This window comes from Dunckerocampus dactyliophorus, chromosome 12 (genome assembly GCF_027744805.1).
Source record: "Dunckerocampus dactyliophorus isolate RoL2022-P2 chromosome 12, RoL_Ddac_1.1, whole genome shotgun sequence".
NCBI classification, from domain to species: Eukaryota; Metazoa; Chordata; class Actinopteri; order Syngnathiformes; family Syngnathidae; genus Dunckerocampus; species Dunckerocampus dactyliophorus.
In genome coordinates this window covers 25825973-25852855 of record NC_072830.1, presented here as the reverse complement: position 1 = coordinate 25852855, position 26883 = coordinate 25825973, and the positions used below count along the sequence as shown (strand labels likewise).

At 42.2% G+C, this 26883-nt stretch overlaps 1 protein-coding gene across 1 annotated transcript in view; it reads right to left on the bottom strand.

Annotated features, from left to right (window-relative positions):
* Positions 1-26085, bottom strand: part of LOC129191563 (cGMP-dependent 3',5'-cyclic phosphodiesterase) — a 166773-nt gene extending 140688 nt beyond the window's left edge. The window contains exon 1 of the mRNA XM_054795020.1: positions 25808-26085. Coding sequence (XP_054650995.1) covers positions 25808-25866 — 59 coding nt within the window. The 5' untranslated portion in view covers positions 25867-26085. The remainder of the gene's footprint in view (positions 1-25807) is intronic.
* Positions 26086-26883: the final 798 nt, after the last annotated feature.

Genomic DNA, 26883 nt, shown 5'->3' with positions numbered 1-26883 from the left:
ATTGGACAGTGAGAGGTTTTTTTTCTGGTTTTTGCTTTTATCCATCCATACATACATTTTCTATACCGCCTGTTAAAGATCAACCGTTTTTTTTTCAGGGCCGATACAGATTTTTAGTAGTCGAGGAGGCCGATGACTGATACCTGGAGCTGCTATTCATTTTCAGTGAAAATGTTGGCGACAAAATTTTGATTACTGAGTTGCCTCACTCCATCGCGGTTCACCTTTCGCAGAATTTTTTTTTTTCGTACAATTTACAGGCCGAACCCTGGCCCTTTAAGAAGAATTCCATTGTGGGAGGTTGAGTGTTGTAGTACTGCGCTTTAGCACGAGGCGGCGGTGTCTCTCTGTTCGCTCTCTTCTGTCTGCACCGCCCATTGTTGCGGTCATGGCTAGCAAACTAGCTAACCATGTGAGCTGCTCGCTAACCGCCAATACTGTAAACAATAGAAAAAACAGAAGAAGCGACTCTAAGAAGTGTGACTCTAAACGCTGTATGGTTACGTTTTCTCCCCGACAAAACCCACAATGTCGATGAAACGTTCTGCACCCAAAAAGCAGAGGAAGCCAGCCATCACAAAAAAAGTTGGACTTCTGGACATGCTGAAGGAAGGCAGAAGTTACGCGGCTGTCAGAGGCCATCATGGAATACTGTAAAAGAATCTTCGGTTCATGGAGGATGAGAAGGAGGAGGAGTAAAATACGACGACAGGAGCAATATGTCTTAACAAGGATATCAAAACGCTACAGCCGAACGGCGCCAGGATGAAGAGGCACGTTCAGAGCAGTGAAATCCGTGTGAGTCACTTAATAATTTGTGCCTGTCTGAGAAAAGTGTATGGTGAAGTGTTTTACAGCCTTAAAACATATGCTGTATAATAACTGTAAACAAATAAAGTTGGCTACTTCGCAAATGCCACTTATTGCTGGCTATTTTGGGAACCTATCCCCTGTGATAAACGAGGGAACAATTTACTTAAATTAATTTACTTTAATTAAAATAATTTTGCTTCCATTGCATTATTACTGCATTCCATGCAGTACAATTCATCAGAGGACGGTAATGACCGGCCATTAATTGGTTGTACTGTGCTATTAGGGTTCCTGCAGTTATGCAAGGTGTTCAGTCAAGGCATAAATTAAAACATTAAGCATTTTTAGTCTAGCTAGATCGTTGACTGCAAGTGAACAGAGCTGTCTTCTGTTTCTAGAACGTTATTGGGCTCACAGTAACGTTACCACTTGTGACTTATAGATGACTGGGTTGTTTATTATCATTTTAAGAGTCTGCTGCCTTAAAGGTCATAGCACACGTTTATTTTGCATAAAACACATAAAAATGTAATAATGTGAGTCAATTAATTTTCTAAATAATAACCTTTAAAGACAGCGCCTATTCTCTGTAAAGCCCCTTGAGCTGTGACGTCATACCAGCAAGACCTCCTGCAAGGACGCTTGTCGGAATATTGTTTTCTGTGTAATCGCTTGTTAACATCACAAAAGTTTTCAGCAAAGTTTTGAAGAGAATGCAGTAATGGCACGGCTCACAGTGTCCATCAACAGAGCTGGCATACAAACATACTGTATATCGGCTCTACTGTGCTTTTTCACCGTGTCTGTGAGCACGGCACATGCAGAGCTTTCACTGCTGATTGGCTGTTACCCATGACATGGCTCTACGTGTAACCAGTCAGATGGCGCTGTGGGTGGGACAATGCTGAGAGGGGCACGGCTGCATCACAGCCAAAATAACCCAACTTTAAACTGACTCTTATCCATCAGATTTTTTAGAAAGCTGCAAATGTGTCAAAATGCTGAATATCGTCCGGGCTGATTATCGGCCCATAACTACCGCTTGTCCTCATTAGGGTCGTGGGTCAGCTGGAGCCTATCCCAGCTGACTTTGGGTGAGAGGCAGTGTACACCGTGGTCGCCCGTCAGTCACAGGATACAATCACACTCACATTCACACCTATGGACAATTTAGAGAGTACATTTAACATAAGAGGCGTGTTTTTGGGATGCGGTAGGATGCCCGATTACCCGGAGAAAACACATACATGCATGAGGAAAAGATTCAAACCCTTTATGAACAGATCCTTGGCCACCATGTGGACCCCATGTTTAATGAAAGGGATTTCATCCAACAATATTGCATAGATTAGAATAGAATAGAATACCTCCATTTCTAAGGGCTCCAAAGTATTTGAGCACTTGAGATATTGTAAATTTGGATGAAAATCTTGTCATTGTCAGAATACGTTGGGACCTAACTGTAGGGCTCACTTGGAAAAGCGTGACAGGTTACTAGTCGCCTCGGTTGGGATCCTTTAAGACAAGCGCCTGGTTGGTGTAGAAGGTACAGAAATGTTGCAATTATTTTTGCTTGGCCGTAGGGTATAAAACCATGGAGGAGGGTGGCCACAGCCGTCAGCTGTGACTGTCATAAAGCAGAATTTGAAAGGGGTAGCAGTATCATGCCACTCTTGATGTTGACATCGTCATCGCGGAGTGACAGCACATTACTCAGCCAGCAAGGTGACACTGGACACTGGACACAGTTCTTGCAGTCATCTTGTTCTGCTGATTCACCTTCATCAAGTAATGTAATCTACCACAAAAAGCAACTATCATTATTACTACAACTGGAATGCCCGTAAACGGTCATAAACACGTGTTTATGTTGATCCGGTAAACCTGCTCACATCTGGTGGTGTCTGGTGGACATTCCTGTCGTCAGCATGCCTACTGCCCGCTCTCTCAACACTTGCCACATCTGTGGCATTGTGGTGTGGCCTTTTATTGTGGCCAGGCTAAGGCACATCGGTGCAATCATGATTCTGTCTAATCAGCATCTTGATATGATCACAGATTTGGGTGATCACACGTGATCACAGATTTGAGAGATATTTGAGAGAATTACAACGTTTGTGTTCGTAGAAAAACTTTTAGATCTTTGAGTTCAGGTCACAAAGGATGGGAGCTAAAACAAAAGTGTTTATATTCTTGTTGAGTGTATTTGGTGGAGCGAGCTGTGTGGGCCTGTGTGCGAGTAAACAGAGGCTTTGATGGGAGTGAGCGAAAAGGGGACGTAAACAGGAGATAAGTTTTGATGTGTGTCATCTTGATGTGCCTCAAAACAACATAAAACAGGATAAAAAGGAACAGAAGAGTTCTTCCAACATCACCTGCAAGCACCCTTGTTCATTCTACAGACACTGTAAACACTATAGCAGACTATAGAGAGTATAAATGAGGCAATGACGCCATTGATAATTAATAAATGACCAGCTACTAATTAGTGAGCTAAAATTTTGTATTTTCTATCTTCCTAACTCACAGCGCTATCTTTTTGCAGATGAAATATACTCTTTATGAAATCACGTTACCATCGTAATAAACCAGCCACACAGTCTGGCCCATCCAACACTACAGAAACAGGCAATGAAGTAGAAGCTCTCACCATCTGTGGCTACATCCTGATCCCTTCTCTTCCCTAACCCTTCGCCAATATCTCCAACCCAGACTCTGATCACAGTTATTGGACTGGCCTACCGTTGTCTTTTCTCTCTTCTTTGTATATCGTCCCTCTAACCATGTTCTGTTCAGCGGTCTTAATAGTAATTTTGCAGTGCAATTGGAACTGGAGGAGTTTAGCAGACTCACTTGTTGTACAGCAAAACTGTTCTGGCAAAACAATCATACGGTTTACTCATACGGCATGACTTTGCTGCTGAACAGGACAGGGTACCAAAAAAAAAAAGAATGTTAAATTAAATTAAAATTGAAAATTGGCTGAATAAACAAGCAATGCTGAGAGTAGTCTTTATTAATTCCACAAGATTCAATCCAATGGGTAAAATACAGCAGTTTATTAATATTGTACAAGAACGGAGGCAAAATTTGGGAAAGAATGAATCATATTATAACTTGGGTGTTCGAAAACCAAGGTGTGAGTATTTGTATACGTGTGGACATGGTCTCAGACGGTGTTCGATGCATCACAGATGTTTGATGCAAAGCGTGATGCAGACATTACAGTTGAGATGTTTGTTTTCAGTGAGGCCGAGGCAGATGAAAGCAAGTCTGCCACCTTTTCGACATCAATCTGTTTCTCTATGAAGACGCCACTCAGACACAACTTAGGATGGCTCAATTTGGCCATCAAAGACTTAACCTGTTATTGCTCTTGAAAGCACAGAGGCAAGAGCTTTCAAAGTAACTCTACATATTGACTTTGATGTTCAGACGGGATCAGCATCACCAAAAAGTAAGAACCTGTGAGAGCTGAGTATGTTTAATAGCACAACCCAAGCACAGCCACACAACTGAGACATTGTGGAAGTCTTCTGTAGAGTAGCAACACTTGCTAAGAACACCAAATGCATGCTTTAATGCACTGCATTTCACAAGGAATCTGTGCAACTGTGCATCATTAATAAATGCATGTATAAACAGTATATGCATCGCTGCCGGCAAACCATACATACATATACATATATATACACACACACACACACACACACACACACACACACATATATATATACAAATATGTATATATCCATCTATCCATTTTCTATACTGCTTCACCAGCCAATCGCAGGGCACATATAGACAACCAACCATTCACACTCACATTCACACCTATGGACAATTTAGAGTCACCAATGAACCTAACACGCATGTTTTTGGAACGTGGGAGGAAACCGGAGTACCCCATAAAATTGAAAAAAATGACTTGGTAATGAGTAGCCGCTCCATTCTTGTTAATCACCTCAGAAATTGGTTTGGGCATGCTTGACCAGTGTTTCCAGGAGGTTAGTGGGAATGGTGGCTCCAGGTGGTGAAGATGGCTTTAAGAAGGTCATCCAATGTCTGGAACTGATGGCCATTTTTGTAAACTTGCCATGCTGTCCATCCCCAAATGGTGTCAATGGGGTTTAGATAAGGGCAGGATGGGCCCAAAAGAGTGAGGTTATTCCTGTGGAAGAAGTCCTTTGTCAGGCGGGCATTGTGAACTGCAGCATTGTCCTGTTGAAAAACCCAGTGATTACCACACAGACGAGGGTCTTCAGTCATGAGGGATGCCCACTGCAACATCTCCACCTAGCCATCTGCCGTTTGACACCCCTGCACAACCTGAGGCTCCATTGTTCCACTGAAGTTTGAAAAAGCCCCCCAGATCATGATGGCGCCCCCTCCACTGCGCCATGTGGAAAACATCTCTGGTGGGATCTCCATGTCATGCCAGTAACCTTGTAAGCCATCAGAACTGTCAAGGTTATATATTTTCTCATGAGGGAATAAATCTTTCTCCCACCTTTCAATGTCCCATGTTTGGTGCTCTCATGCAAATTCCAAACGGGCAATTTTGTGGCGTTGAAGGAGACAAGGCAATTGAAGATGTCTTTTTGCTTAAAACCCTTCTCTGGCAAATGCCGTCTGAAGGTTATTAGACTGCAGTTGGCACCAGTAACAACCTTCATTTGGGCCGACGATCATCCTGTGTCTTGACCGACAGCCAATCGAATCCTCTGGCTCAGGGCTGGTGACAATTTTTGGGTCTACCACTGGACTTTTATGTTCCATAAGCCTCAGGATCCTTAAAGAAATTTAAAATGATGGTCTGACTGCGTCCAACCTCAGCAGCAACGGCGTGCTGCAAGAGGCCTTACTTGTGCAGCTCAACAATCCGAAAGCGTTGAAAGAGAGAAAGATTTTTTGCCTTTGCCATCAAGACGTCACGACAGTGTGAATACCTGACGGAAAATGACATTGATGACACATTTTTGCCAAGATATTTGCTTTTCAAGGCTGTGGTCTTAAACTTTTCATCAGCTGATGAACAGCTTATTTCTCATTAATGCTTGCTTGCAATGAACTGCTTACTCAATTTTTTTTTTGTCTTAGTCCCATTTCTTCTTTTTGCATTTTGAAGCTCTACTTAAGATCCAACAGTGCAAAATGTAAATCCTCGCAATTTTTCATTTTGATCAAGAGTGTGTGTGTAATAAATTCTTGCCATTTTGCACCAGGGAGCCCCCCACAACAACACGAGGCACCTGCAAGCCTGCTTTTCATTCAGGTTTTCAGTTAATAATGTGAGAACACTAGAAAGAAATGCATTGTGAAGTACAAAATGTGAGTTGTGGATACTAGCACATTGTTCATGTTCTGGTAAAACAAACATATTCACTTTGTTTGGGTTGAAATAAGCTATGAAAATAAATGTTTTTTATTTTAAAATGTACTATCGGTATCGGCCGATTTCACCCATGGATGATGATCAGTATATTTTTTTGCCCGACTTTAAAGCACAGTGAAATATCACAAGAAAAAAAGACAGAAGGGAAAGTCAGATAAAAAAGAGCCTCTGGATAGTTATGACAGTGTGTGTGTGTGTGTGTGTGTGTGTGTGTGTGTGTGTGTGTGTGTGTGCGTGTGTTTACAACCCGGGGCTTTTGGGGACTGGCGTGAAAAGTCAGCATAAAGGGTAATTGATGGCAAAGATAAGAAGATGGGGAATGACATGCTGACGCACACCAACAGTGACATGCAAATGAACAGACGAAAAACAAACTCCAACATAAAGAGAAAAAAAATGCCTCTCTCTCACTGCTGAATCTGCACATACTATTTTTAAAAACATATACAGTATCTTCCCCACCTTGAGAAACTCAAAAGAAAAAACAAAAACTTGCACACATTCAAATGCATTTGTCTGCTGTCAAGTGCCATTTAGCCATTCAGATGCCTGAAAAAGCAACAGCAAGTGCTTTTGTCGCACATTCTGATGACCCCATTTCCCAGTAGAGAGAGAGATTTTTATACTTACGCATGCATATGCTAAATGTCTTCTAAGTATGTCAGCTCGGCTCACATAAGGCGGTGTCACTGGGCATACTCTGCTGTTAAATACAATCTTGCCAACCTTAAAGAAATTTTATGAGTATATTTTTGAGTTAGAGTTTATTTTTATTTTTACAATGTGCCGCCTGCCAACAGTAAACAAGCCACCGGCCGCAAATGTCTTCTGGGACGCTGTTTGGACAACCCTGGTTTCATAGCTCTTCTTCAGGGTTGAATGTGTGACATGACATCAACTCACTCACTACAGTAAACAAATTATGTCTACTATATTGGGTAATATGAGTGTAAAGGTGACTATAGGGGTGTTGCTTCATGTCTAGAGGGCTCTAATAATGTTAAAAAACGTATTTACAAGGTCAGAAAAAGGTTTTTCATTCTCTAAGTACAAAAACATTCCATTTATAAAGAAGGTACCCAACTTAGCAGAAATTCACTTATCATTGTCCGCTCTGGAACCAATTCACAGCAATAAACGAGGGGTGACTGTATTTGATGTAAAAATGAGATGACACCACATATTTATGATGTTAAAAAGGCCAAGCCAAAAAAAACACTTTCCCTGTGTGTATACGATAAACCCATCGTGGTCATCGTTTTTCAAAAGCTCAGTTTTCAGTCTGTAGCTAACCAAAAGGATGAAATGCACAGAAAAATGCTGTTTTTAAATTACACGGCCCGTTCCTTGGCAAGTAATTAGCCTCATATCGGGCTGCTGCTTTAGCATAGGAATTGCTGCTTCCTTCCAAATTAAGTCAAAATAAACTCAGTGTGAATATATGGATTCAAATGCCAGCATCATGTCAGTTTGTGTGTGAATGGCTTCTTTTTCAACACGTATTTTTGCCTCAGGCAGGATACATTTCTATGTGAAAAGCAGCAAGCACCAAGGACTACTTTTGTGTGGTTGTCTAGGAGCTTATGGCCTATTCGCCACTGAGTGTGCAGAAAATGTCCCCGCCTAAAGGTACTCTCCATGGAGAATGGGTGATTTACGGGTGAAAATGGTTTGACGAAGTCGAGGTGATAAATTTGCCTGATTACAAAAATGGTGACATGGTGGTGTAGGAACAGAACATCAGTAAATATGAATCTGTTCACTGGGTGGTTTGATTGTCTCATTAAAATGCATTAAAGGCAAACCCCAGTGAATGCACAGCTACGAGTAAACAAGACTGCTTGCACAAACATGTTATTCAAACAGAGGAATGCTGCAAAAAGTGTGTAGGAAATTAAAATATGGTCAAAGCCCATGTCTAATCCATATTTCACTTAATGTTTCAGGACTGATGCATGCCTACAGTCTATTATAAGTCTTATTTAAAAAGTCCTCCTTGGTGTTATCCCAATTCCAGTTGGTGTTAAGTTTTCTGAGTACAGCATGTTCCAGCGGGACTGCAGAAAAAAAAAAAAAAGTCATGTGACTTAATTTACTCAACTGTGTAATTTTAAAGCCTCTAGTAAAAGCACTTAAGATTTCCGCTCATTTTTTATATGGACTTTGTATGTGGACCTTTTTTTTTATGACTGTGCGGTGTCCAGTTTACTTTCTGTCCGATTCACCAGTTTGCTCTGAGAGAACATCCAGACAGCAAAGTCAGCCATCACTGTGCGGCTCACGCAGACAGCCTAATCCCCGCTCTGCAGGCCTGTCTGCAGCTCATCATCTCTGCAGATCTCTTCCTCTTATCATACCATGTTTTGCTTTGTTGAACTATTTTTGAAATGTGCTCTTGACCCTTATGATAACAGCTATTATATCTGCCTGCAGATTACTTCTATCCTTTAAACTATATTGGTCTCTGTTTATATTCGTCTTCCAGTTGAGTTAAGAACATTTTATCCTACACTCACTGGGCACTTTTTAAATACCCCTAATGTGAGTGATGGTATTGGACGGGACCATCTTTTGCTTTGATTTTGGTCCAAACTCACATAATGTCACACAGTTCAAGTTGAATTTTTGTTGGATGCACATCCTAATGTCAATCTCTTGTTCCTAAGCTGCAATGACTTTTTTCCCCAAGTAGCACATGAGAACAATGAAGGATTTTAGTAGCACAATGTACACATTTTTTGGGGGGAACGCCTGGCAGAGTCTCCCATTCGTAAACTCTCAGCTCCGGCAGAGATTCTCATGCATCCCGAGCGAGGGCGATATTGAGTCCGCAAGGTGGTCGGTGCCAGTCGTGGTGGCAAACCCTCAACCCAATGGTGGACACCGGAGGTTAGGGCTGGCGTTAAGTTGAAGAACGAGTTCCATCGAGCATGAATGGCTTGTGGGGGTCCTGAAGCAGCTGGCAGATACCGGCAGGCCAAGTGGCACGCTGCTTTGGCATTGGCCGAGGCAAAAACTTGGGTGCAGGACGAGCTCGGTGAGGCCATGGAGCACAATTTACAGTCAGCCTCGAATAAGCTCTGGAAAACCATTCGATGTTTCGGAAGGGGGAGGCAGGAGGCTGACCTCGACTGAGGATATAGTCAGGCAGTGGAAGGAATACTTTGAGGACCTTCTCAATTTCACTGACATACCTTCTTTAGAGGAAGCAGAGTCTGAGGACACGAACACAGACAGGTCCATCACCATGGCTAAGGTATCTGAGGTAGTAAAAAAACTCCCCAGTGGCAAAGCTCCAGGGTGTATAAGTTTCACACTGAATTCCTCAAGGCTGTGGATGTTGTGGGACTGTCTTAGTTGACATGCGTCTTCAACATTGCAAGTCGGGAGCAGTACCTCTGAATTGGCATGCCGGAGTGGTGGTCCCCCTATTCAAGAAGGGTGACTGGAGGGTGTGTTCCAGCTAAAGTATAGGGGGATCACACTCCTCAGCCTCCCTGGGAAAGTCTATTCCAGAGTGCTGGAAAGAAGGGCATGACCGTTAGTCGAACCTCGGCTACAGAAGGTGCACTGTGGTTTTCGTCCTGGTTGTGGAACACTGGACCAGCCCTACACCGTTCTACATGTGCTAAGTAAATAGAATCGAATGGACACAACTGGAAAGTTAAACATAGTACAGTAACATTCCCAGATAAAATAAGGTAATAAATAAGATTACTGTAAATGAATAAAACTGAAAAACAAAAACAATCCTACCGTTCACGAGATGTCTTGATCAGGAGCGCAAGTGGAGGCAGGAAGGAGGAGGAGGAGGAGGAGGACTAGCCTGAGTCGAAACGCGACTCAAAAGGTCTAAGAGTCAGCTGGTCTCACAGACAAACGCACAAGCACTACACGATAACGCTGTGTGCAAAATTTTAATTTGTAACTTAACCTAATTGTTTAAGTTAGTTTAAGGGCAACTACGAAGAGGAAGGAGGTTGAAGGGAGAAGCCTGTCTCGCACACAAACTCACATACGTGCTGCAGAGATGAGAGCGTAGGCGTTGCCCCGATAATCAACCAATGAGATGAGAGCGCAGGCGGTGCCCCAAAAATAAGCCAATGAGATGAGAGCGAAGGCGGTGCCCTGAAAATCAGCCAATGAGAGTCTGTTAGTCTGAACTTGCACCGACTTGAGGCATAAATAAAGTTGATTGAAAAAAAAAAAAGACTTGCACTGACTTGACACTTTGTTATATGGAATTTCTTCTGTAATACGATGCAAAAACTTTACATAAATTCTTTACGTTCAGTGGAATTTACATAAAAGGAGGTTTACGTTATGCGAGGTACTTCTGTAATTAGATTTACATTGTTTCTTATGGAAAAATTGATTTGGTTAGCATCTGTTTCGGTCAGAGTCGGACCTTCAAGAACAAATGAATGATGCTGCTAACCAATGTTCCACTGTAATCATAATTCCCAATATCCTCCAATATCCAATTTAAGTAAGTAGAGAACAGTAGAGAATAGAAATTCACTTGAATTTTCAAAAAAATCTGGTCAAAACATTTAGTTCTCTGTGGACTAACCATTAACTTCACAAAGTTGCAATAAATTCCTATCAATAACTTCACAAAGTTGCAATACATTCCTATATATTCCCCCAAAATTCCCATGTTAAGTTTCCAACCTGGAGAAAAACCTAGATGTTGCAAACCTAGTCTTGCCATTATTTGTCAGAACTGAAGAATCCTCTTGGATGTGAGGTGAAACTTCTTCAAAGATCTCCAGTCCACCATGACCAGTCACACTTAATTCAATTTTTCATGGATCAACTGACAGTAGCTCTCTGAGCAGCCATGTCTTCAAGAAAAAAGAAAAGAAGGGGAAAATGTGCTTGAAGCCTGGTCACATTTGTCACACACTTGTCAGCAAGAAACACTTTGAAGAATGCACTTTAATGTGCGCACACATTCAAAGAATGGTCAGAAAGACGAATTGAAGAGAAGAGGAAAATATTTCAATTAAGACTGGTTAAATATGCCCATCAGTAGGGTAACCTGTGACATGATCGGTTGCCAGGCAACCTTCTCTTTGGATGAAACACCTGCCCTTTATACATCAGAGCATAGCTGCAATCTACTATCTTTGGATGAAACACCTGCCCTTCATTTGTCAAACAATCACAGCAGCCTCTTTGTGTCACGCCTGCGAGCGTGCCCATGTCGGGCTGCTGGGATTTCACGGGTGGAAGCGGGGAAAATCACAAGCGAGCTGGATAGTTGGAGACAGAGGGAAATAAGGTGATGAACGGATGATGGGAATCCATGTTAAATAGAGTGAGGACCATGACAGACATCCAAGCAATCAGACGTAATCAGCTTGTTTATGGCAGAATAAAATTAGACATTTGGGGAAATGATGAACGTAATTTTCGTGTATAAGCCGCTACTTTTTTCTCACGCTTTGAAGACTGTGGCTTATACAGCGATGCAGCTAATTTATGGTCGCGTTCTGGTCTCGTGACGTCTCTTGTGCTTTGTGCGAACGCCCTCATCATGGAGAACGCATCGAGAGGTGCATGTGATCTCGCAGTGAATCTTGGCAGCGTGGAGCGGTGTCAGGAGGTCCACGCCCACCGGTGGGTTTCTGGGGGCTTGACTGCTGCGTGCTGGGGAGGACGGCACAGGTTCGGTGGCTGATTTGCCTCAGGGCGAGGGTGGCATAAAAAAAGTGAGAGAGACTGGCAGAGTGCGTGGCAAGGGAATTTTGAGGCTGTTTAATTCCGACACTGAAGATGACAACTTCAGTGGTTTTAGTTACCAGAAAGAGGACGAGGAGTCCGAGTGATGGTGTCGGTCGTATTATACTACAGGAAACTTGCATGACAAGTTTTGAAAAAATAACTCCTACTCCTTTCTACGTTAGCACACTCTGTTGTTGTGATCACGTGGGCTCTATCTGGGCGTTTCTGGACAGCAGTGCTGGGTTGGCGTCGGGAATGGACTGCTTGTACCGGTGTGCCAATATTGGAGATTTTAGATGTAGGCCAGTGTAATCTGATACTGTATTTTGCCAATATCGAACCGATATTAATGTTGGATCAGGACACCCCTAAGACCAACCCCAAAGACAAAAGTCACAGGTTGTTAAGTCGGGATTCCTGGCTGGCCACTCCTATGGACCACGATGACCCATCAATCTCACAATGAACAACAGCAAAATGTGGAGGGTGCATGGAAATGTGCATGAGAAAATCTTCCAACATTCTCCCAAGCACTGATAACGGGCCATTTAAGATGAATATTTAAGAACAAACAAAAAAAATAGAGAACAAAATTATATAGAGTGCATAGAATATAGAATTTATATAGAAAATAATATAGAGTACGTAAAAATAGCCGGTTGCTGTTCAATCAGCCTGTATATTGTGTAACTGTAGGCATCACAATGCCTCCGAATGTTCCAAATGCCACAGTAACACCCTGTCAGTGGCTTTATCTCTGTGTGAGTCAATCAATAGGCACAATCGATAACAAAAAGCCCTGCAGGCAGGGTAAGAGTCAGGGACACACACAGGCACTTTGTGCAATCAGCTAGAGAATATGGAGAACCACAACAACAACACCACCACGAAATAAAAGACACCAGCACAACGATGGTAACATCAACCAGTGTCTCCCCCACCTTTATATTTTGCGGGGGCATCCCGTCCCTCCGGGGGGGGGGGAGATGATACAGGTTTAGAATAATCACAATAAAAAGCTGTGCTGCTTCTGTCTCTTTAGCGTCCTATTTCACTCCTCTGTGACCCCCTCAAGCACGACTCCTCCTTGACAGTCTTGAACCTGTCATTGTCCCCAAGCTCCCTGGGCAGGCTTCCACCGAGGCACTGTACACCAGAATGTGAAACTCACAAATGCAATTGAAGCAGCGTTCGAACAACGGCAGAACGCTGGAGCCATCCTGGTCCACCTGACTGCCGCCTATGACACCAGGGCCAGATCCTGAAACTATTACGGACTCATCCCAGTCCGCAACCTTGTGCAGTTCATTGCCAACATCCTGTCAAACCACAGCTTTGTCCTTAAAACAAGCAACGGTCAGACCAACCGCCCATGATGTCTCAAAAACAGGGTGCCTCAAGGGTCAGTACTGGAGTTTGAAACTGAGCACGGCAAAAGCCAACCACCACAGCCTCAAAAAGCAGTAGGCTAATCCCCAGCTCACAGTGAACCTGCAAGGCTCAAAAAAGTCTCGCATGCAAGAAAAACAAGGAGAAGAACATTTTTTAAATGATCCAGTCAATGCAAACTGTGCATAGGCTGCAACAAACTCTACGGGGGACAAACACAAGCACATGTACACAAACTGTAAAAGTAGGTAATACAACAAAAAGCTATTCCAAAAGTGAAACAAATGAAATAAAAAGAGAAGTTGGCAGTTGCTATCCCTTTGATTGCAATCACATTGGTCGAGGGTTTTAGTGCTTCTTTGACTGAAATTAAATATTGTTTTCCAGATAGTGTCTGTCATTTGTAACCATTGTTTGTTATCAGCAGCTGCGTCAGCAAATATTAATTGTAAATCATTTGCAAAAACAACCAGGCAAGCAAAAAGCTCTTTGACCCTCTCGGTTTTCCAGACTAAAATATTGTAACCTACAGTAATTTGTTCCCGTTCAAAGAGCAACACTGAACTGACCTCCAACATGAAGCAATGAGGTATTGCTGTATCACAAAAATAACAAAACACACACGCATACACACAAGCAGCATGTTTTGAAGCCACAGGTCAAACTTTGTTTGTCTCTTTACCAGATAACACCATGTTTATATTATATTAAAGCATTTACTCAAAAAGCGCTATTGAATGAAACATACAACTGCCGATCAAGGTTCACATGCATGCATACAAACTGCTTGATGCCATTTGTATAAATAAATGAAGGTTGTATTTATGCCAGTCACAACATATTACATGCAACCAGCAGCATATGCTAACAAACCCTCCTAAAGCCAGTTAGACACATACTGTAGTTGTTGCTGTCTATTTAATTAAGAGAAATGCACTCATGCACACAAGCATACAGTCACAGATATACACCAACACGTGTGTGTGTGTGTGCGTGCGTGACAATGTCAACAGTCCATACAGATAAGCAATCTGACAGGTGCTAAGCTTCGGGATGCTGCAAGCCGTCCACCTCATTTCCCGGTCACACCTCCAGGCTCTCTCTTACACACACATGCACACACACACACACACACACACACACACACACACACACACACACACACACACACACACAACAGATTATTGATCTGCTTTAATTCCTTGTTATTCCAGTCATGACTGCATAATCGTTACTTAATGCTAGCCTTCCCTCTTGACTCAAACACACCATAAACCTGTTGCTGAAATGTAATTCTAGCTCCTTTGCTCAAAATACTGTAGTCAGTTGTCAAAGTCATTTGGTGGTGGGCTGGTGAGGGTGGTCTATTTTTGTGCTGAACCCACAATAGAAACCGCGTAGCTCAAATAAACACAGTTTGCAGAAGAGCACGCCTGACAGCAGCAAGAAAATGAGCAAACTCAAAACAAAAACGGCACACAGTCGAGCATAGATCTCTACCAAATCGAATGATTGTACATGTACTTTTTTTTTTTTTTTTTACAGTTATAAATTACACAATATTACCTGAATATTAAAACTGATGTCAAGTGAAACTGGAATTGAAAGCCAGATAAAAAGGACTACTGAAGTAATGCAGCGAAAAGTCAAGAACAAAGGCACTAACCAGAAAAATATGCATGAAAAATGGCAGAGACTTGCCAATAACTGTTCTCCTCCGGCCCTGTAAGAGGTGGTAATGCACATTAGAGATTGTTTGCCAACTGCCAAACAAATAAGACACAATAATCATCTACACTTCATTGAGAACGTCCACAGCAACCCAATCAAAAGAGAGACAAGGAAAACAATATATGGAAAATTATCAAGTTCATTTTCATTTTTGTTTATTTTATTTATTATCGCGAGAGTTTTTTTCTTAACAAAAAATCTTTTCGCGAGATCTCGCGACACCCCAATTATTTATTGTAAGAAATATCTTGAAAGTATTGATCAGAATAATGGTGCATGGAGGAACTGCCATAGCAAAGGTCTGTGAGGATCTCCGTAGCAAACATGATGACAATGCAAACTAGTTGAGAGCCTTGGTGATGTGCTGTAGTCATTTATTATTGATCCAAGGACCAACCTCTGTCTGGGAACAAAATATTTTAATATTAACAGGCTGTATCACAATATCTTGTTAACATATACTGTAAAGGGCTGCTTGGAAGGTGAAACGGACGCCCATCAGGAACAGCTGCTGTATATACCATTTAGCCAAATCTACTGACTTAACTGCCATTTAAACTGCAATTTAATTTCACTTTAAATGCTTGTTGGCTTTCATTTAAGGGACTGCATCCACTTCCTTCCTTTGACTTCAAATACAAGCCTATCAGTAGAGGCCCCATAACTGAATCCATCTTCTAAGAAGGCCCCCAATTATAATATATATTATATTCTTTGAAGGGGGGCACACTTTGAAAAACGCTGCCTTATCAGAAACTTCTGTTGTGGAGACGCTTTTGTAGCATATAGATATGCAAGTTGTGCCATATCAAACCATCCACAGTACTACAGTGGGATCATTTTTGACTGGATAAAAAAATGGCTGACATCACAAGCTAAGACATGCATTAGTGAGAGCAGTGTCTCCGTGGACAGTCATTTTGTCAAAAAAAAAAAAATACAGTCAAATTGAAAAAAGCTACCCGTGCTTCACTATTTCCTTCCTTCCAAACTTGTTTCCATACTTGAAGCAAAAACACACAACTATTACTCACACAAGGGTGGCAATAAGTTGATACCTGAATTGTCTAGATGGCCAGTGGGGTGGCCGGAGAGTGGCCGGTGGCCGTCCAAAAGTTTGGGACCGTCTATTAGAGCAAATAATAGCTGAGCAGGCTGCCAAGGGCATGTTTTCAGTACATAGTTACTGGATTCTGCCTTCCGCGCAGGGCATAATACGGAAGTGTTTGCCGATCGGCAGTCCTGTTTTAACTCTCGACTCCTTGGTTTACATGCCGACTCATGCTGCTGCAGAGAGCTTCCAATATGAACAGATTTATGTGCTGAATCACGCTTCAGAATTTAAGTCAAAGTCAACATAGTGAGAAAACTTGACCGGAAACGACCAAAGTAATCATAGAAAACTTACCATTACTTACTAACACTTGCAGTTCATGTAAGAAGGGATTTTATTGACAGCTCCTCCACAACATAGGCAGCTCTCTTCTGCTCTCCCACGGAAAGTTGTGTGCTGCAGTGAAATGCGTCCAAGCGGACAGAGCCGTTAGGCTGAACTAATATTCTGCACCACAGAGCCGCGTTTGTCAAAACTTTCCCCCAGCCCCTGGGGTGGCCGGACAGTGACCAAGGGTGGCCACCGCGTAGCTCCGCCCCTGCACATGCCACATATTCACCAATAACCATACACACTCACATTCACGGACAATTTAGATGCGCCACATAACCTAGCATGCATGTTTTTGGAATGTGGGAGAAAGCCGGAATACCAGGTGAAAACCTATGCACGCACAGGGAGAACATGCAAACTCACACAGAGAGGCGATTCAAACCCTTGATCTCTCGAGTGTGAAGCAACATAGTAAACAATAAGCCACTGTGCTGCCTTTTTGCCATGTCAAGTCATCACAGTGGTCACACTTTTTAAAAACTTAAATAATTAATAAATGATCACGGTTTTGTGGTTGCGTTGCGGCCTATTATTAGTTAAAAATATGCATAAAAAAGCAAATGTTCCATATTTAAAAAATGGCTAAATGAACCAAAATACAAATGTAAGGCAGTCACACAACATAGCGAAAGACACGTTGTGCTATGTAGTATTCTACACTGGTCCCAGTGATCAATGTAGAATGAGTGAGTAACATTGGGTGTTACATTATGGAGGAAAAGGCTTCTTGAGACGTCATCTGTACTTCTGTGTAGAAGGTGTCGGACGTTTCGCTCCTCATCCGAAGAGCTTCGTCAGCAAACTAATAAGTGCTGGTAGCTTAGGCCTTAAATACAGTAAGAGTGGGCGGAATTGGTGTGCCAACACCCTCCTCCTATTGGTTCGTTACACTAAGCCTGGGCGGAGCAGTGGTATAATCCTATCCTGTTATTCACACCTACGATAAAAGGGAAGTGTCGCTCCCTGAATTGGGTATGAACGACTCTGATACTGGCTTGTTAGCATCTATTGTTCTGGCTCGGCCCTGCCTTCACCTCATTTGCAAGACTAAGAGCTGTGGGTTTTGGTCTCAGTAACCTGCTGAACACAGGGTCCAAATTGAACCTCAAACCACCATTCCGATTCAATGATGGGTTCTGTTGTTTGACAAAAATAGCTTCCTTTACTCCTCTTTCAAACCATCTGTTTTCTTTGGCCAAAATCTTTACCTCGCTGTCCTGAAAAGAGTGATTGGTAGCTTTCAGGTGTAGATGTACTGCTGATTGAGGACCACTAGCATTGTCCCTGCGATGTTGATAAAGCCTTTTTTGGAGCATTTGCTTAGTTTCCCCAATGTAGTGCTCTTTGCATTCCTCATCTTTACAGTGGATGGAATAGACCACATTGCTCTGTTTCTGGTTTGGAGCCTTGTCTTTAGGATGCACTAATTTTTGTACGACTGAGAGCCTACACAGACGTGTTACATTATGTTTCACTGATGAGACACTGGCCACCGCAGGAAGTACTAGGGTCCGGAAACCGAAACAACAACAAGGAACACTCCTAATGCTAATGTGTGACTTGATATTATGTGTTATTTTCTCTTATTATGTCTGCTACATTGGGGAATACGAGCGTAAAGGTGACTATGCAGGAGTTTCCACTACATGTAATTAATTGATCGTGGCACATTGCCACACCAAAATAAAAGTCGCCACATGTTAAAAATGCAGGATTTTTTTTTAAACTTGCAAACGATGCAAAATGCTGTATGAATGCGCTATATAGATACATATCAATATAAACACATATATATCTTATTCATTTACACACATACTGTATTGACCACAGTTAGTTTGAAAACAATTTGAAATATCATAAAAATGTTTCACTGCATTTTATTTTGACAAACACGCACCGGAATCGGTAAATAAATAAATGAATCAATAAGTAATAAAAATAGTTTTTAATCATAATAACAGAAAGACGCAGCAGCGGCGCGACAGAGCAGCGGGAGTCCGCCCTCCCATGCAGCCCACCACCACAGCTTCAAAACATCCTATGGGAAAACCTGAGTTATTTCATGTCTAGAGGGCTCTAATGATGTTAAAAACCCAATTTAGAAGGTTGTCATCTGGTCTTCTATGCTCTAACTACAAAAACATTCAATGTATGAATAAGGACTCCTACTTTGCGAAAATTCACTTACCACAGTCGGGTCTGGAACCAATTAACTGTGTTAAACAACGGATTCCTGCATATCCAACCAACATTGCATAACTCTCAGCTATGTGTGATATCAGTTAGACATTGGCCACAAGTGAAACGTGAACGGAAAGGAGCCAAAAGTATTCAGGGCTACGTTCGAGCTATGTTCTATTTGCTTTCTGAATTAGGTTTATAAAATCCACATTTATTTCTGTGGAATTGAGTTCTTCTTCATACACACTTCAATCTGCAAACATGCTCATTTAAATTCCATCAACAAAAAAAGTTTAGCAACGCAAATCATCCATCTGCTGTTACCCGCTTGGATTGTTTGTTTTCAAGGCTCTGTGGGAGCTGCGGTTGACTCGCTCCTTCACTTCATCAAAAGCCCGATTTTCCAGACACCTGACAGTTTCCGAACACACAATAGTTGCCAAAAGGGCTTCTATTTGCTCTGCTGAGAATACATTATTGCCTTCTTGTATCACAAGTGGTACTTTGTGTCTCAACACTGATGCAAAGCAACACTGCAATGACAAGTTCACAGAATGGACAATGTTCACTAAGCCCTGTTTCCAGAAAGTGGAACTATGTGTGATTGAAAAGGGCAGGTTACAATTCGGTGGCTAAATATTCAATTATACCATTGATGAAAAATGATATGTGGACTTGTTAAGGCCTTTTCTACCTTTAAAGTGCCAGTGACACCAATTTATTATGACAAATAACAAATTTTATGACTTATTTATTAACTTATTTATTTAGCATTTTTCAACAACCAACAGAACATGAACCAACAACATGGCAAAGCTGCCGAGAGCACTTTGAATGAGAGTCAAAAATGTCGAGCCACTATTTAGTCCAATCGTACTATGTGACTAGTACATTTTCTACTATTTGACACAAACCTACATTTAATTTGATGCCTGTGTTAGAGTCATATGAATAGATGGGAAAATAACTGTTCAGTAATATATTTTTTAGTTTCAAATAACACAATTAACAAAATGAAAGATCAATTTAAATACAGAGTTTCCTGTCTACAACGCGGTTCACTTTATGCGGACTCGCTGTTACACGGGTTTTTTTTGTGTGCAATTTTTTACAGCGTAGCATGTTTTGTTTTTTTTTACACTGTATGAACACGCATTGTGTTCTGCGTCCTGATTCGCTAAGGGAGAACACACATTGTGTTCTGCGTCTCGATTGGCCTGTAGGGACTGCCTAATTTACATCAGAGTTGGACCGCTAGCAGTGTGGCCCTTTAGTGCTGTATGTTTGTTTCTCCCCGACAAAACCCAGTGTTGACGACATGACTTTAATGCTTTAATGATATGACTCCTGATGACATGAATGCCCTGATTGATGCCCACTCACAACCGCTCACTGACGAAGCCACCAAGCGAGGATGAGGAAGAAGAGGACACGAGTGTTGATAAAGACGAGGAGGATGGACGAACACTTGATCGCTTGGCAACCATGGTGAGAATGGCCAATTGACTTCAGAGAGCTGCACAAAAATGGGACCCTGTGATGTTTCGTTCATTACAGTTCTCAAATATAATCGAAGGGGGCATGTCTGTTTATAGGAATATTCTGGTCCAGAAGAAAAAAAGAGCTAAAAAACGTGGGACAAAAACGAGCTAGCTAGCTGCCGCCAGATGTGTAAAAATGTGTAAACAAAGATGCCTGAAAGTCCAAGTCGAGATTGAAATGTGAGTGATGACACACGCTGGCTTAGCCCGTGACGAGCTGTTGTCAACTGACTCCACATTTTATCAACTACGTCTCATTCATTTTGATTTTTCATTCTCACGCTAATAAGGAACAAAGTGAACGTCAACTCAAGACGGGTCACGTACTTTTATCTGGTCACACATGCGCACGTGCCCACAGGGCAGACAGGCAATTCTGGTGCATGTTTATCAAAATAAAGCACAGTGAAACATTTTTATAGTATTTTTACATTGTTTTCAAACTAAGTGTGGTCAATATGTGCATAAATAATAATCTATATATGTATCTATATGGCATATTTATCCATTCATACAATATTACTTAAAATTGTTTTCAAGTTCAAGTTTAAAAATCCTCATTTTTAAGATGTAGCAGCTTTTATTTCAATATATCAATTACATGTAGCAGAAACCCTGCTAGAGTGTCATGTGACGATCTATATCAATCTAATTGCTATGTTAAAAAGTCAAAAACATCATAAAATGGCAATTTTCCATCCACCCATCCATCTTCTATGCTGCTTGTCCTCATTAGGGTCGCGGGGTATGCTGGAGCCTATCCCAGCTGACTTCGGGCGAGAGGCAGGGTACACCCTGGACTGGAAAGTGGCAATTTTCACTGACCTTATACAAGTCAAGTTTTCTAGATGTTTTCATTGAATCATATGCTGTTGATTCGCTGGCTAAAAAGATGTGCAAATACGCACACAAATGCCTTGAGGTCCTCCGCTCTCTCCTCTTTGCTTTCACTTATCTGCCTCTTCCCGCTCTGTCACTTTTCTGTCTCTGAATATTTTAGTATTGATGAGCCCATTACTGATGATAACACACAGCTATGTCAGCATATTTTCTTCCGCTGTCAAATACACTCACACACACACACGCACACGCACACACACACACGCTCACTCATCAGGAGTCAGGTTAAACGTGTGTGTGCGTGTGTGCGTGTATGTTCGGATGGAAGGGGCTTGCCAGCATTCATCATCCAATAAATAATAATATTTTATGAGGTATTTCATTGGCGTAAGAGCACAACATCAGTTGGTAGCGCAGATGATGAAACACAACCATGAACGTGTGAACATGTGTTCAAAAGTGCACTGCTGCTAAAAGAATTAGACAAGCAAGCATAGACCATAAACATTTGTGCATGCATTTGACGATGAATAGCCGGCTCTCAATTCAACAACTGAGCAATCCAATACTGAAATAAAACTTTAAGATGCACGGTGCGAAAATCAACTACTGCAGGAGAGAAGAATTGCATGGCTGAGAAGGAAAATACATCAAATCGGCTGCGTCTCCACAAACCATACGCAGCTCATGAAATATTAAAACATCACATCAGCTGTGGGGATTCCCAACATACCGCATACGTAACATCGGGTGGAATAATGCAACGGCATCTCTCCTTGTGACCTTCAGCGTCTGCATGTCAAAGCGACTCCTGCTCAAAGGCAGCAGGTAAGACTACCGACTGAAACTAATTGTATGTCAGAACTGGCGGACGTCATTATTCCTTAGGAAATGTGCTCGGCGGTGGGGGTTGGAACTTGATATACAGTAACCCCAAAATGTGTGTGTGTGTGTGCAAATCTAGGGCAGCTGAGAGAAAGCCAGGGGGTATTCAAAATCCTAGAATAGAGACATCAAGCCATGTTGTGAGGAAGCCCATCAGCATTTTGTATTTACAGCGTGTGAAAGCCGTTTGATCGGCCTCACGCTTTGATCACCGCAGCTCACCTGAATCACAGCAGATGCCTCCCTTCATTTAGGAGCAGGTGTTTCACAGGACAACTTCAAACAAGAGAGCTTCACTTGAACATTGTTTTAAATGTGTTGCCTTGACACTGCAGACACAATGGAACAGACCCACAAAATAAACAAGATAAACAAAATAAACAACTCAACAATGCCATAGTGTATGGACACCATGTCTGTATTGGGACACATGGCGAGTACACCTACAGAAAGTAAAAACAAATGAAAAAAAGTTGGTCTTATTCCACTACGAGACATTGGAGTGTGTTTTTGAGATTTTGAGAAGACCTACGTAACAATCTAGTTCGAATTTATCCCACAAGTTAAAGCTTTGTGTCGGCTGCCAGTGCTGGAGGCAAATCAAGCATGTGTGCTCTCGAAGGCCGTGGACCACAGTGCTCTCCGCGTTCACCAGTCCACTTTTTAAGCTTCAGGCCCACAGTATCTCTCACTGGTGTTCAGCAATGTTTGTTTGTGGCAACACACATCACTGTCCACACACTGAAAATGTGTGTGGCTTCGGGCAAACTCACACAAAGCCATTTGTACCATCAGGTACGATTCTCTCTCCTGGTATCCATTGAACTGCGCTCACACGCCGGTTTGCCCGTGCCATCATTTGTACACTATAGTATAGTATGACTGCAATTTCTCTGACTTCATGGATTGTTTTGAGTGTTGTTTCGAGTCGTTCGGTTTATTTTGTATTGAGCAAAGTGGCGGTTGTCATTTATAACGTCCGAGCGGAGCAATGGCATCGATGAAATGACACGTCTTCATGAGGTGAATGTACCGTACTCTTGCATGAGTGAACTTGAAGTGAGTTTTAACTTTGTGAGTTATATGTTGTGATGTATATCGGTTAATATGGAGATGCTCAATGTTGGCTTTTTTTTACCGATATGCAATACCGGTATCAGCACATCATTACCAATACCGATAACAACATTGGCACCAGCTCTTTTGTTTGCATCAGAGTTGGTGCTTTGAGAGAGCGATGCGTAACATAACGGCTGCTTCTCCAGGAAATTAGAAATGTCACTGATCCGTGAGTTTATCAAAGTACGGTTATCAATCCCAGTTTTACAATTATTTTAATTTGAAACGGTAGGACTAACCGCTGGGGGTTTACCGTGGTTAATCATTAATAACGGTAACTGTTACATCCCTAATCAGCACTTTAATTGCAGACAATGCTGCCGTATTAATTTTTTTTCTAACTAGAGAGATATACTTTCCTGTGAGGGAAATTCAGGTGCCACATATGCTGTGCTCGTACATCCGTATACATTTGGACACAGTATGTACAAGCTATACGAGCCAAAACAAAAGCAAGAAAGAAGAAATATTAGCACCTTGACTATCTTTGGTTTTCACATGAATTTGTACTCATTTTTTGTATTGGAAGTAGCATAATATGCAGGAATGGACAATAAAATACATACTTTTGAATGAAGCAATGTTAATTGGCCAAAAAATGATGTCCAAATAAGATCAACTGTTTTAAAATCCCTTTTTTTAATCCCTAAAAACTCGCTGATTAATCATGATTTGCAGTCTCAAAGTGAGCCCAGGCGCGGTACAAACAGCCTAGTGTTGCATGTTCTCTACATGCGTGCGTGGGTTTTCTCTGGGTACTCCAGCTTCCTCCCACATTCCAAAAATATGCATGTGAGGTTAATTGTCCATATGTGCGAATGTGAGTGTGAACGGTGGTTGGTTCTGTATGCACTCTGTGATTGACTAGTGACCAGTCCAGAGTGGATCCTGCTTCTCACGCAAAGTCAGCTGGGATAGGCCAGTGACTCTCATGAGTATAGGACAAGGTACAGAAGATGAGTGGAAGGTTCACTGGATGCCTTAAAATGACTTAAGTACAGTATATGGTGCTGCGAAAATACTCTTGTAACATGTTTAGTGATAGTGTTACAAGTGTTGGATACCATTTATTCGTCTGCTATCAGTGGTGGTTTGTGTTATTGAATTATGGTCCAGGCGAGCCCCACATATGAGTTGTATCATCGGCTCTTTAGGACAGGGGTGTCCCAAGTGCAGCACGGGGGGGGCCCATTCCATATAATATTCCATACATAAATCAAACATCAAGGAGAATTTCAGCCACATTGAAAAGAAAAAAAGTTGAAAACTTGAATGTTGTTGACTGTTTTTAGAATTTTGCCCATCATTCACAATCTTTATGTGAAACATGAACACATATTTCTTTCTCTTTTCTGTGCGTTCTAATGAGGGAAAACGTTAGTATGGCCAGCTAACAATGCACATCATGGCAGGTACCTATTTTGATGCTAAAGCCCTCACAAAAAAGCCCTCAAAAAACAGTGTTCCATTGACATAACTGACCTGCATATGAACCAAGCTACACCGATACTGTTATTGGAGCAGCTGACACAAAAAACTACATTTATCCTCGCTCGTCTCCGCGCCACACGCCTCAAGCCCCTGCAACGGGACAGACGGAAGAGTGGATACTACTGGCTCTCAATTTCGCTGCGAAGACTCAACAAGATCCTCGTTTGCTCGTCAGCATTTTTTACCTGAGGACTGGAGCACACGTCTGGTGCTGGAAGACACAGCCATCCCAATGAGAGCAGACATTGTAAGTGTCGTCGCTGTTTCTATGCTGCTTTGTTGACGGAAGTAGCGTTGGCTCCTGTGGGCTATGGCAAATCAATGCGCCTAAAGAAGTTTTGATAATGTTTTAAATCATCCAGATTCTGCAAGATACTGTAAGTATTACAAGTTATCATCAATGTACTTGTTACTTCATGATCACAGCATGTGTATATAAAACAATAAAATGCTGTTAGATGTTTTTTTAGAGGGCTTCACAGTCAAAAGAGATGCCTCCCATGACGTGCAATGTTAGCTCGCTCATGCTAACTCGTTTTCTCTCGTTAGAATGCACGGGAAAGGGAAAGAAATATGTGTTCATGTTTCACATAAGGATTGTGGATGATGGGCAACATTGCAAAAAAAGTGCAGTTTTCCTTAAACATCTTAGCACAGCGGTTCTCAATTACTTTCAGACAGAATTTTTTCACACTTCCCCTGGAATTGAAATACTATTGAGAACTGAATAATAATTGCTTATCTATCTGTAGTCAAGTCAAAAGAAAATAACAAAAAGTTAATAGGAAGTAGAATAGGGTGTCTCTGAGGTGGTTTGTATCATTAACACTTGACCAACACAGTTTAGGAACAAACTTGTACCTTTTGGGATTTGGAAAAAAAACTGACAAGGCTGCCTTAAAGTCCTATAAGGAGCCTTATTTCGTAAACATATTCCCGTTATTTCAAACTCTGCTCATGATGGGGATTCTGCTGATAGGACTTGTTTATAACTGTTGGAGACTACAGTCACATACCAGGCGGGCTGTGGGAATATTTGAGGGGTGTGACGTGAAGGGTTGAGAGGACTGACAGCTGTCTGCACGACTCACGTGGTGGGGAAAAATGAAAGCCTGCATGTCACACACACATATGCAACACTACAGCACCACGAGGGGCCGCGTGCCTCCATAGCCTGTACTTGGGTCACTCTGAGGAAGTAGCAGCGAGACAAAACACACACACACACCGTATTGACTGACTTACATGTCGCTGGATGGCGGCTGGCTACGGCAGAGTAGAGCGTGTCCGCACGCTTGTCCCATGGCGCATCCTGACCCAAACAGCTGGGGAGCGGGGGATGTGGTTGGAGAGAGAGTCTGTGTCGTTATATGGATGTGTGTGTGTGTGTGTGTGTGTGTGTGTGTGTGCGCCGTCCTCGCTTTATCGCCTCTTCGTCGGTGTCCGACTCTTCTCGGGGAGCTGCTGTCTCCTCTTTAACACGGGCAATGGAGGGTTGGTGGAGAAACTGATACTTGAGCGGTGACATGAGGAGCGAGGGAGAGAGAGAGAGAGAGAGAGAGAGAGAGAGAGAGAGAGAGAGACAGAGAGAGAGAGAGAGCGAGAGACGTTCACTGCACATGGGAGCATCAACAACCCGGCACAGTGCAACACGTCACTACCCCGGGTGCTGAAAGGACAACAATCCTGCACACACACGGACACACAGTAAACGCCTCACCGAGTTCCTCGATGCAAAACGATGTTAATCCCAACCTCCCCTCATCTCCAAAAACGCGAATGTGAGTCTGCACGTGCAAGAGCTAAGAGCCGTCTTATCAGCATGTTTCATGAAACCACATGTTGCACTTGAGACCTTTGGCTGTCTGTTATGTAGTTCAAGGTCCAACTGTAGCCCTCATTGTGTTATTAAGGCTCCAGCCCACAAACAAACAAACAAAAAAAAACTTCCAAACTCCTGAACAAAATCGTAAAACCAATTAGTATAACCATTTTGTGCAAAAAGAAGAAACAGGAGAAAGAGACAAAAAAAATGCAGAATTAAAAGCTACATTTAAACTCAAACAGGTGATCAAAAGTTGTAAGAGTGCGTTCACACTCGTGATTTTTGGTCCTAAAGTCCATTTGCTCTACTAGTACGGCTTGTTAGGGCAAGTGTGAAGGCAGTCCATGACCAAAATGACCTGACAAAACAAGCCAGCGGACTCCACGCCTGAGTGAGGCAAGTGTGGACACCGACTACACCAACGGACCAAAACACTAGATAGGATGTCACCCAGCAGCCCAGCAACACCCAACAAAAATCTGACAAAATGAATACT